At 52.7% G+C, this 12,850-nt stretch overlaps 1 protein-coding gene across 1 annotated transcript in view; it reads left to right on the forward strand.

Moving 5' to 3' along the window:
* The first annotated feature begins 313 nt into the window (after window positions 1-313).
* Window positions 314-12,850, forward strand: part of ST8SIA2 (ST8 alpha-N-acetyl-neuraminide alpha-2,8-sialyltransferase 2) — a 67,255-nt gene continuing 54,718 nt past the window's right edge. Inside the window, exon 1 of the mRNA XM_014842519.3 lies at window positions 314-620. Coding sequence (XP_014698005.2) covers window positions 523-620 — 98 coding nt within the window. The 5' untranslated portion in view covers window positions 314-522. The remainder of the gene's footprint in view (window positions 621-12,850) is intronic.

Genomic DNA, 12,850 nt, shown 5'->3' on the forward strand with positions numbered 1-12,850 from the left:
GGGTAGCCGGGCAGTGCGCTCTCTTCCCCGGGCTCAGCTCGGCATCCGGACGCACGCGGTGCCCGGAGCCCAGCCTCCCTAGGAGGGCAGTGGCAGGCTCCGGCCACATCCCAGAGCCCACGGGAGCTAAAAGAAGCCCGGCGGGAGAAGCAAAGGCGGGCGGCTGGACAGTGGAGTTGACTAGGGCGGGAGGAGGCGAGCTGAGGCGCGGAGCAAAGCTGTCAAACTGCGCGCGGAGCCCCGCGCCCGGCGGGGGAAGAGAGGGGAGGAAAGGGGAGGGGAGAGGCGGGGTGGGGAGAGGAGGGGCGGGCAGGAGCCGAGAGGGAGCGAGCGGGCTCGCCGCGCCTGAGCAACCCCTGCCTGCCGCTGTCGCCGCCGCCGCCGCTGGCCCGGACTCCTCCGGAGCGCAGGGTGTCTGCCCCGCAGCGCGCAGCGCGCGGAGGCTCCGGCGCCTGGCGCTGCGCCCTCCAGCCCCCGCTCCTCGCGCCGGCCCGCGCGGGTCCCGGCGGGCGCGAACCCACCATGCAGCTGCAGTTCCGGAGCTGGATGCTGGCTGCGCTCACGCTGCTCGTGGTCTTCCTCATCTTCGCAGACATCTCGGAGATCGAAGAAGAAATCGGGTAAATAGCTGCGCCCGGGCCCGTGGCGAGCCCTGGCGGGATCTCTCCCACCCCAGGACTCTCCCACCTCACCCCACAGTCGCTTTGTGTGCGCCGCGCCCCCCTATCGCTCTACTGGAGGGGGGGGGGACGGTTTTGGCCTCGGGTGGCGGTGCCGGGGGCACGGGACGGTTTGGGAAGCGGAGGGTGGGGACGCGGCTGTCGTAGGGTGTCCCCGGGCGGGGAGCATGGGCACCCTCCAGCTGACCGGCGTCAGTGATCAGTCTCGCCCACCCTGCCCCCCCTTCCCCGGCTTGTCCACGCGCGATGTCGCCGGGGTCGAGGGAGGGCGCCGGGGAGTGTCTGGGGCGGGTGGAGGGGCAGAGAGTGGAGGAGGCAGGAGTTTCTTTGTCTCCGGCTCGGCCGTTTTCTCGCCTTGGCAAAGTGGGCAGGGGGCGCGCGGGGATCTCTGAGCTGGGGGAGGGGATCCCCGGGCCTGAGCTGAGGGTAGGGGCTCTGCACGAGCTCCCAGGAAGGGGAGTGTCCCCAGTACGTACAGACACACACACGCGCCTACCGCCGGCCCGGGAGCCCGGCGTTGGGTCGCGGGCTGGTACCGCTAGAGGCAGAGCGCGCGGGGCTGGGCTGAGACCCCCGCCCTCGCCGGGCTTTGGAAGCTCAGCTAACGGCGCGGCGCCCCCTGCGCCCCCCAGGTTCCCGTGCGCTCTCAACGCGGAGACGGAGCCCTTTCAGGAAAGTCTGTACCGCCGCCCGGTGGTCTTTGGGCCCCCAAGAGCACGGGCTCGCCCTCTCTTTTCTCTGATCTCTTGAGGTGGGGCGGGACCGCGAGTCCTTGCCCTGGCGCGGGACTTTAGGAGCGCGCACTTGCGGCGCAGGACGCCTCCGCCGTGGGTCCCGGAGGCTGAGACTCGCGCCCCGCCGGGCAGTCTCCCGCAAGCCGGCCCGGCCCCTTTCCGCTTCGGCCCCACACAGAGCCTCCAACAGCGGTGGGCAGGTGGGGAGGCAGCCAGGGTTCTGAGGGGCCCCGGGAGAGCTTCCAGGCCCCGGGCAGGGAGAAGGTGAGGTCGCAGAGTGGGCAGTAGGTCCTTTCCTCCGTGAGGCTAGTGCCAAGCCAGCTGGGCGCCCTACGCGAGTCCGCGCCGCGTGCGCCCCTCCTTTGTCCCATTTGTTATTTCATTCATTGTCAGCGCGAGTTGAGGGCCCGCTACGCTGACAGATCCCTCCAAAGGAAAATGCCAGTCCAGGGTCCAGGATGCCAGGGCCCTATGGACCCAAACCTGAGGCAGGCTTCACTTCATGCTCTCTCCTTTTCTCCCTGCCCCTTCCCATCTCCGCCACCCCAGAATTCTTTCTGTGAACTCCACTGCACTTCAAGAACCCCTCTCTCTGCCTCTTCCTCCTCCTCCTCCTCCTCGGTTTCCCTAAGAGCTCCGAAAACTTTCACAAATCCATGTCGGTTACGACGAGACATGCCACCAGCTCCCATGGGGAGATAGAGAAACGCGCTACTTTCCGTAGCTGTTCCCCTCAAAAACATGGATCGGAAAGGAAATGGGGCAAGCCAAGTCTTGGGGTGATGGACGACACAGTGGGAAGAGCCTTCCTCTTGGCTCCCCCCTCTCCTCCTAAAGGTGGGTTCTGCTTGGCATAGACCACTTGCTGACCTTGACATGTGAGAGGAAAGAACCAGCGGCTGCCCATTGTTCTGCTTTAAAAACGTAAGGTGAGCTGCGGTCATTCAGGCATCCTTCACTTCTCCATGCACCGAACTTTTACCGAATACCTTCTACAGACCAGGGACGTTTGATCTTTAAAATGTAATCAGGAAATCACTTTGCACATAATGCTGCGCTTTCCTGCCAAATGCATTGTAAAGCCTCCACTCCCCACATCTGGTTGTTCCAACAGGGTGTCCGGGCATAAGCTCCAAGGCCTGAGCTGAGAAGGGCATGTACATATATATTTAAAACCCAGGGCTCTTCTGCTATGGATGTGCCCCCTGGGACATGTTTCTCTGGGGTGGGGGGGGGGGGGGGTCTCTACCTGGGCTGACCCTGGGAAAAATTGTCAAACAGGCGAAATGGTTTATCTTTCATGGCATTGTCCTTCACTCTGGCTGTCCTCTGGCTGCCCTGTGGCTTGACCAGTCCTGATGTGAGACACCTGTCTCCCCCAGTACCCATGTTTGACTCAGAGGAGTGGAGGCAGATCTGGGATTTGCTGTGGTTGGGGGAGGAAGGAGATGCGGCAGAGGATGGGAACCCCAGCAGCCCCTGTATCTGCTTACAAGCAGGGTTTCGCGATCAGTTATTTAATCCTTGGAACCCCCCAACTTTGAGCGGCCAGCAGGGGCGCAGTGTGGTAAGTGCCCTGGCACAGTGACTAGGGAGGAGCTCCAGGTGTGGGGATCTGTCTTCCTCACCATAGATTCTTCCAGGAGAACTGGAATCAGACTCAAGACCATGGTGCTCTTGTACCAACCCTGCTCACACTTCCCAAACTTGGTCTCCACCTGTGCGAGGGAAGATTGCAAATTACCTCCCAGTGTCAGTCCCTGGGAGAAAACAATGGTTGTGGAGAAGGATGGCTGTTTCTGGAAGGCAGTGAACAATGGGACCCTGTGATCTGTTAGGAGAGAAGGAAGAAACCTTTCTGGAGTAAATTTTCCAAGGATTAAGGAATGAGAAGTGAAAGAGGAAAGAGAATTACACCTGTATTGTCTGGAGGAACAAAACTGAAATAACTTTTCTTAAGCTCTTAATTCCCTTTCTTATAAAACGAGGCTTTTTTATGTGGCGGTCTCAGAGGTCCCGTCCTGCCCGAGGAATCTCATTAACGGGTGGTGAGGGGCAGGGCTTTCTTCCAGGATCTTTTTCTAGAGACGTCTCTTTTCCTAAGTGATGATTTTCAAAGTTCCATTTCTAACTCGCTCACTTGTGGAAATACCTCCCTGGGGCTGAATGAGAAAAAGAAATGTAGAAAGATGAGTTCTCTGCTAAGCACCCAAACAAGGAGTAAGTTGAAATTCTAAATCAGAGGTTGCATGGGGCTTTGGTAACATAGCTCCTGGTCAACTCATGCAACATCCCAAGTTTTAGGGTCAATTGGACCAAGTTATAAGCTAACATGTTTTTCTGACTGTCCCCTAGGGTTTAGTTTTGAGTGTAACCCCCATGAGGGGGATATGGGGCATGGCTGTCTTGCCCACCTTGGTGTCTGCACAACCTGGCGTTCGGAAGACATTCAATAAACATCTGTTGGTTCTGGTCCAGTGATGGGCACACACAACATCCTTAAGCAGGGCTGATAATCACAGAGCCTTAGGAGGGGAAGGAAGTGCAGAGCTCCCCCTAAGACTCCTCCTCTCTTTTTACCATCAGGATAAATTTGATTCTGAGAAGCAACATCACTTATCCAAGATCACACCCTGGCTGCTTAAGGAAGGGCGGGCCTGCACAGGTCACCTCGTCTGTAACCCAATGGCCTAATCCCCAGATGAGCTCCTCTAATCATGACAGAGCTACAGAACTCTGGTTAGAGAGGAGGTAACTAGTCATAATAATAGTAATCAAGACAGCGGTGGAGATGAAGAGGATGAAGCTCGTTAGCATTTATTGAGCACTTGCTGTGAGCCAAGAGCTTTATAGACATAACACATGTCATCTTCATGACATCTCAGTTGTCACCTACCCGTGGCACCAAGAGCTACTGTTTGTTGAGCTCTGTGTGCCAGACACTGTGCCTACTGCTTTAGAGCACTAGTCCACTCAATCCTCGAACCTCTCTCAGTTAGGTACTGTGGCACTCTCCAGTTTATCAGTGAGGAAACTGAGGCTCAGAGAGTTTGTGTAACCTGCTCGAGATGAAGCAAGTGAACCTCGTTCTACGAGAAGCTGAAGCTTGTGCTCTTGGCCACCCTGCTAGACTGCCCTGTCTCTGAATTCTTTTCCCCCCTGCAGTAATGTTACAGAATAGGTCTCAGAACTAGCCTTCCTAACTCATTCTCCAGGGTTCTTTCAAAGGCCCAGCATTTTCCTAAGAACCTGGTCTGGCCTCAGTAGTTTTTCCCTCAGTAGTTTAGAAAGAAGGAAGGTGAATGATGAGGACTGGAGAAGGACTCAGAGATCGTCTCCCTGAAATGCTCCTCTGGTCCGGTCAAGTTCAGGGTGACACTAGAGGACAGAACAGCACTGTCCCCTGGCTAGCCAGACAAGCTCACCTGCCCTGGGCATGGGCATCCCAGACTCACAGGTGGGGGCTCGGGCTAAAGCTTCTTGAGGAAGGAAGACTCCCATTCTATTGTAAACCTGGTTCTGCTCTCAGCTGAATGGGCCTTCCTCACTTCTACGTGCCACGTGGTTGGGCATCAGGGCATCTGGACCAGAGGTGATCATCAAGATATTTAACAACTGGTCCCTCTAGGCACTGACTTGTTAGAATGGATATCCAACTGGTCAGAACCGACACTGTCCATTACACCATAGCCAGGGGTCCTGGTTCATCCCAGCCGAACATCGGGCCCTGGTTCTGATCATCAGCAGTGACTAGATCTCTGAGCAGGCAGCACTACTGCCATCAGGCGAGAGTCGGGTGAGGTGCACCTTTTAGAGGAGGAGTCCAGGTGGATGTGAAAGAAAATGACCTTGAGCAGTTGCAGTCCAGCCACTCTCTAAGGAGCACACGTTTGCTCAAGATGATGCAACGTTTTTGTTGGAAAAGCCCATTCTTCTCCCCAGTCCTGGTGTACCTCACTCAAGTATAAACATAATTGAGGATAAAATAGGACAGAAAGAGGGTCTGGTTTTTAACTCACTCGCTCCAAGTCCTTGTTGCCAACTGTTCCTAGCATCAAATTTGAATTGTAAATAGATATCCATCTTAGAAACCAATTCACCACCCAAGGCCTCTTCCCCCTTGTTGAGCAGGGTTGCTAGGTTTTAAAATTGTTTAGGTTTTTAAAATTGGAGATGTTGTAAATTGCAAATTATAAATACTTCTCAGAGAGAGTTGAATTCCGTGAAGGCTCCCATTGCTTTTAGCACAGCATCCAAGGTAATACATGATCTGGCCCCTGCATCCCACATCAGCCTTCCTGGGCTCCAGCCATTCCGTATTGCTCACAGTTCCCTGGAAGGTACTATGACTTCATGCCTCCGTGCCTTTGCACGTGTTCCTCCTCCTTTCTAGAACAACCTCCTTGCACACACTTATCCTTCCTGACTCCTACCCCACACCATTCTTCCTTCCCCGATTCCTCCTTCAATGCTAACGGCTGGTATCCTTTGCAAAGCATTCCCGGACCCCAGACCCTTTTCAGACAGTCTGGAGTGGCTGCCCCTCCTGTGTGTACTGTTAGCATCCCATCATGCCAGTAGCCTATGGAGATGGGCTCGACAATTATATTTTATTTTTGCCCTTATCCCCAGCCCCAGTGGTAAGTATGTGGTTTAGTACATGGAGCATACAAAATATTTTTCAAGTGAACAAACTCAGGTCTAGGATATGGCAAAAATAAGCATTCAGCTTTTCTGCCCCCAAAGGTCTATATTATTCTAATATCAATTAACACCCTGCACTTATTCAGAAAGCCCACTGCTTTTCCCAACGTGTGTATCCAACATGGCGGACACAGTCCACTTAAGGGCGTTGCTCATCATCTTAGAATGTTGGGGTGGGGGGCTAGTGAAAGGGAATGAAAGGCCCTTTCTAGTTTGTAAAAGAGGAGGATCCAGTGGTGTGTTTCCCACTGCCAGCTCAGATAGAAGGCGAGGATGTAGAACCCCCCTTCCAAGCCTCTGTCCAGACTTTTATTCCCCAGAGAGCCCCTTCTAGACCTGCCACTGCCAATAGTGCCACTGCCTGGAGAGGAGGTGCCAGCTCTGCCTGTCTTTATCACCTGAACAGCTTCCATTCGGGCATTAAGAGCAGGCTTAACTTGGGGCCAACTGTTTCCTTCCAAGGTCTGGTCCCCAAAAAGGGTACTGGAAGTTGTGTGTTTAGAATATTGAGGGAGTAAGAAGTGTGAGTTCAGATCAGTTGTGTGTCAACTCCAAGATTTTCTTTATTAAGCTCTTTTAAGTGGTGGTCTGATTTTCAAACATTGGTCAAACCAGGGAATCGTGATGGATTGGTCAAGACCTGTGGCAGCTGCGTGGCCCCTAGATAAAGCTCCGGAGACTCATATCTCTCGGCTGTCTCCAGCAAGAGCGAGTTAGAGAGACAGATGGACAGATACAGTGAAAATGACTGAGGGAGGGGCAGGAACATGAACGCCACCAGCCGGGTGCATCAGGTGGGTGTCTCCTGCCAGGGGATGGAGAAAGGCTCATCTCCCCGAGGCTGAGAGCTTAGGTGCCATCGGGCCCAGGGAGCCGTCCCCTGTGTCTGAATGACTGCCTGTCTGGGGCTTGTCCTTAAGTGTTAAGATTAGTCACTCTCCTGGGTGGCAGCTGGGCTGGTTTTAAATTCTCCCCAGTCGCCTGCAATTCGTCACTCGGCTAGGAAGCCGCCCGGTGTCCTGACAGGACCTGTTTGTCCCAGCGTTTTCTCAGCTTCAGCTGTCACAGACTTCATGATGTCGAAGGGAACTGCTTCAACTGGGGAGAAAGCAAGCATCCTGTAGATGAGGATCCGTATTCCACGTCGGCCCGCAGCGGCGCCTCCGGCGCTTCCAGAACTTGGATTCCCGATCCACCACTCTTGGAAATGCAGCGGCCGCCTTGCTTGCTGTGTGGGTGTGTGTTTGAGTTCTGAGCTCGCTCTTCCAGAATGTGGCTCTCAGTTCTGTCAGAGAGTTCCCCAAGCACTTCCTGGTTCTTATTAGGGACACAGAGGGCCTCAGTTCTGCTCCCTGGGCCCTTTTGAAGGCTCAGGGCCACCATCTCTCCTCCTCCTATAGACTCTCAGTTGACGACTGGAGGTCGAAAGGACCCTTTGGTCGGGGGTTCCCAAATGCCCATCCTAGTGATCCAGGAGGAAAAAGGAAAGGAAAAGCACAATGTAGCCATCACTGTTTTGGTCGTTTCAAGTTGCCATCTGTCATTTCTTGAGAACAACTCTTCTGTATTGTGAGGTGATGTTCTTTTTTTCCTGGGGGCCCTTTCTTTCCTGAAAGAGAGTGATGGTGGATAGAATTGTGATGGTCTTCCGCATCTGAAGAGGTTGGTAACCCTATGACTCCCCAACCCCAATTTTCTGGAAAAGTTACAGATCGCTGAAATGTAATAGTCTGTGGTCTGAATTTACCCTGAAGAGTAGACAGAGGGGATCGCTTCTGGAAACATAACCCCACTCCTCACACATCTCTCCCGCACGGAGGCTGACGCCAGCAGAGGATAACAACAGTCATTTTGGCGTGTCTGCTGTGTGCCATGTGCTATCCTAAGCACTTTAGTTATATTCACACCTGTAACCCTCCCAACAGTCCTATGAGGTCTATGTTATGGTCATGTCCATTTTGCAGATGAGGAAACTGAGGCACAGAGCAGTTAAATAACTCGGCCAAAGTCACACAGCTAGTAAGTTGCAGAGCTAGGATTTGAACCCAGGTTCCAGGGAATGAGGAGAACTATTCAAAAATGATGTACTAAATGGCATCCGGTGGGGAAAATATGCATGCTCATATTCCCGAAGGATGAAGTTGGAAACACAAAGGTCTGTGGGAGAGAGAAAGCTGGGAAGCAGAGATGCTGAAAGAGTCCTCAGGGCCAGCATGCTAGAGCAGAGGCCGCAGTGGACTATGGCAGCCCGAAAGAGCCATACGACTTAGGGTTGCCAGCTTGGAGTCCCCTTGTTGTGGATGGCGCCCCCTACTCTGTCCTCTTTCCCTCTCCTCCAGCCGCCTCCTTGTCCCACCGAGACTCATCGGAATGGTTCTGGAGCGGGGCATTTGTTTGACCATCTCATTACCAGTGAGAGAGAGGTACACACTGAAGGAAGAGAAAAACAGCACAAATGATTAAGGCCAGGAGAATTCTTATTTGGGGAAAAAGAGAGAGCTAGCTTGGGCAGCTTCCTCAGGCCGGGTGGAAAGGAAGCAAGTGGGGGGCATGGGCTTCTTCAGGGAGATCGTACTGCCCAGGGAGCCCCGTTTCCCAGGGGCTGACGCTGTGCCCACCGTTCTGCTGAGAGCCCCATGGGTCACTCACTTAACCCTCACAACCACCCTGTTTGCCCATTTGCAGATGAGGAAACAGAGGCTCAGAGAGGTTCCACAACTTGCTAAGGTCACACAGCTAGTAACAAGGAGCTGGGATTGCAACCAGGTTTGCCTGGCTCCGCGGCCCACACTGCTCTTGCTTCTTCTGTGTGCTAGAATGACCGGGCTACCTGTTCCTATGCCTCCTGCCTCCTGCCTCCTGCCCTGGGCCTCCTAAGCTCTCAGTGCCATTTTCTGTACCACACAGATAGTTTGTGCAGGGAAGCTGCAAACACTTGAGACATTAGCAAAGACTCAATGGCAGGTCGGATGAGCCCCCCAAACACAGTGGCAGCCATCACCCTCAGACACAACATTTTGGGGGATGTCAGGGAGGCACAGCCATGGTTGGCCTCTGCCCAGGGTTGGTTGGGAGCTTGTTGTTAGGTTTCCCATCTCCAGTTTCAAGAACAAGAATATTGGCTGCACTCGGAGGAGCGATACCAGGACTAATTCTCACCTTCTTTCTCGGTGAATGCCAGCGTAGCTTAAATAATGCAGGGGGAGGAGGATAAGATGTCCTGAGAGAATGAGCTGGTAAGTTGATAGGGCCGGTGACTTGCACTTGCTGTTCTCCTGGAAGCGGCAAAGCCACGCCCACTGCACCTCTGAGGTTCTCGAACTTGAGAATTGACTTTAAGTGGACTCGGCGTGATGTCTGAACTGTACCCTAATCAATACGCTTGGTTCCCAGGAGAAGCAATGAGAAGGGCAAGGGAGAGCCCCCAATGGTTGCGTCCATCCTGGCCTGGGCGGGGAGCCTCGTAGGCCTCTGTCAGGGTGCTGACAAGTGGGACAGTACAGCCTGGGGGGTGGAGCCAGCCAGGGCTCCACAGCCCCTTCCCCAGCCTGCCCGGTGCTGCCCCCCAGAGCTCTAAGCCCCAGCGGAGGCTGACTCACTTAGGTCTTCAATGTACAGCCCTCATCCTGGGGCTGCCTTTTCCCCTATCTATAGAGACTGACACATCCTCCCTCAGGACCAGACTCACTGCTCATGCCTCCAGACTCCGGGCCACACCTTTCTGAGGCTTAAATAAAATGCAAATGATGGGAATGTACAGTGGTGTAGCCCCTGAGGAAAACGGTCTGGTTGTTCCTCAAAAAATTAAAAATGGAATTACCATCTGATCCAGCACTTCCACTTCTGGGTATGTACCCCAAAGAACTGAAAGCAGGACTCGAACAGATATTTGTGCGCCCATGTTGATAGCAGGATTATCTGCAATAGCCAAAAGATGTCTAGCAATGGATGAGTGGATAAGCAACTTGTGGCGTATCCATACAGTGGAACGTTACTCTGCCTTAAAAAGGAAGGCGATTCTGACACAGGCCACAACATGGATGAACCTTGAGGACATGATGCTGAGTGAAATAAGCCAGTCACCAGAGGACAAATCCTGTATGATTCCACTTATATGAAGTCCCTAGAGTGTCAAATTTGTAGAGACAGAAAGTAGAAGGGTGGTTGCCAGGAGTTGGGGGAACAGGGAATTTGTGTTTAATGGGTATGGAGTTTCAGTTTTACAAGATGAGAAGGATTCTGGAGATTGGTTGCATGACCTTGTGAATGTGCGTAACACTGCTGAACTGCGGGGTTAAAAATGATGACTGATGACGATGGTAAATTTTATATTATGTATGTTTTACCACAATTAAACACACACACAAACACACACAGATGAAAACAGCCAGAAGAGTGCCTGGCAGGTGCTCAAGCCACGTTGATTTATTTCAAGAGCGTAGTTGTGGTCTTAACAAAGCAACATCAATGTGAGTATTATTCAATTCAAAAAATAATATAGTGCCAAAAAGCATGGTGAGGAGGGAGCAGAGGGAGAAAAAGAGGAAAGGACATAGAGCTGGAATTAGAGAAATACAAACCATGTCCTTGTTATGACTGTATTTGGACACTGCTGGAGGTGGCCCCCATACCAACGCCTGGGAGTTAGGATGGTGAGAAGTGCAAACACATACTTTGCTTGTGGGCACTCTGTAAATAATTGTTGGCCTGCCTGCCTGTCTAAATTCGGTGGAGGAGCCCATCAACTCTCATTAAAGCCTAAACCACAGGGAAGGGACGGAGCAGTCCGGGAGGAGGCACGAGAAGGAGGTGGGAGGCCAAGCACGCAGACAACCCAGACCGCCCCCAACACAGACCCAGGTTCCCAGCTGCCCTTTCCTTACCACCTGTATCACGGTAGCCTCGTTTGGTGTTTTTGGCTCAAGGGTGAATCTGAAAAGAGAAGAGACTCCCAAAATGCTGATCCCCAGAGGTCCAGCTCCTGCCGGGCTGAGGACTGCTGAGAGAGCACACATGTATTATAAAACCCCTGGACAACCCATTTTATGGACAAGTCAACTGAGACTTGGGTAAAGGCACTGCTGAATAAACAGAGGAAACAGAACTGACTTTTATCAAAGTCCAGCTGGCTGTTCCCTGGGTGCTGGGGGAATAGCCCTGTGGATTAGCTGCTTCCCTCCCTTGGTCCCTTTCCCAATTGAGGCCCAAAGCATGAGGCAAAGCAAGGGGAAATCTTAACCAAGGGTTGAATTGATTCTTTAAATGAGTCTATGGAGGCTGCAGTATGTCTCTACCAGAAAGACCTTGACCCAGGGCTGGAACACATAATAGAAATTTCCAGAGAAGCTGGCCAGCAAAGTACTGCTTGGCTGTGTCATTAAGCTCTCTCATGAACTTGGCTAGGATGCGACCATTCATACAGTCAATGGCCCCACTTCACGGTTGGCACGTGCAGTAATGGTTCCCCAGAGTTCTGGGGGTTCCTGAGTGGTTTTGGTGGCTTGCCCAGCCTGCATTCCAATACCAGTCTCCACTCTCAGTTGTCAGAAGTGGAGGAATTGAGGAGGGGTGCCTGTAGCGGCGATCGAAGGCAAGGATAGGGGAAGCTTTGAGAACTAGTCTACTCCTCAGATAAAGACAGCCTCCGGGCAAGCTGGAAGCCAAGAACTGAATTGTGTTTATTTTTGCCATTACTTTCTTTTTAGGGCAAGGGATGTTGGTATTCCATTTATGGTAGTGATATAAAGATTCCTTTTATGATAAATTCACTGAAGTTTTTAAGTGAATTGATTTAAAGGAAAGTGTTGTCCATAACATGGAGTTAGCGTAATACACAAAGGTAGACCCAGAAATCCCCCTGACGTCTGTGCAGTGACGGCGTGCTGGCCTTGCTCCCTCCCCATGGCCGCGGTCTGCCCCCATGGCAGCAAGGCTGTTGCAACTCCTTGCAAAACTTCTGTAGAGAGTGAGGTAATCTTCCCAAAAAGTACCTGGTAACAGATATTATTTCTCCCTGAACCTGGGAAATTGCCCAGTACCCAAAAAAAGACTCCTCCAATGAAACAAGCTTGTGGGTGACTCATAAGACAAGGATGATTTAGGCCCATGCCACCCTTCACCCCCAGCAACACACTAGGTTGGACCCCATCTTATAGTCTGCTGGCGCTCTCTGCTTCTCTTTTGCACCCACCACTCCTCACGCTCCGTGTGTTTCTTGCGTGGTGCCTTTCCTGCCTGCTGGATTGTAGCCCTAGGAGGGCCAGGACCATTTCAGATCTGGGCTGCATTATGCTTCTAGCTCCTTGCACAGTCCCTGGCAGAGAGTAAGTGCCGTTTTGGAGAATGAAGGAAGGAAAGCTGGGAGGGCAGGAGGGGGGAAGTTGGTTCCTTGAGGAGGCTCAGAAAGGCCTCTGCTACCTACATTCTGCAATCATTTATGTATTTCTCTCCATGGCCAAAGGAGAGAAAATGTGGTGGGTTCTGTGAGCCCCCTGCATAATTGTCTGATTTGGAATACACTGAGTTCCATCATATTTATAGATGAAGCCCACTTTCCTTTTTCCTGATTCCATGGAGAAAGACCAGAGCACTGTTAAAGTAATTTTTCCCAGCCAGGTAATTCATGGTTCTCTACAGGCTCCATGGCCTGGTACACAGAAGCCAGAGCACTGGAGAGATGTGGCCAGAATCGGGAATCAGGCCAGCTGGCTCCTGGCAGGCTGAGATCAACCT

This window comes from Equus asinus, chromosome 2, assembly GCF_041296235.1.
Source record: "Equus asinus isolate D_3611 breed Donkey chromosome 2, EquAss-T2T_v2, whole genome shotgun sequence".
NCBI classification, from domain to species: Eukaryota; Metazoa; Chordata; class Mammalia; order Perissodactyla; family Equidae; genus Equus; species Equus asinus.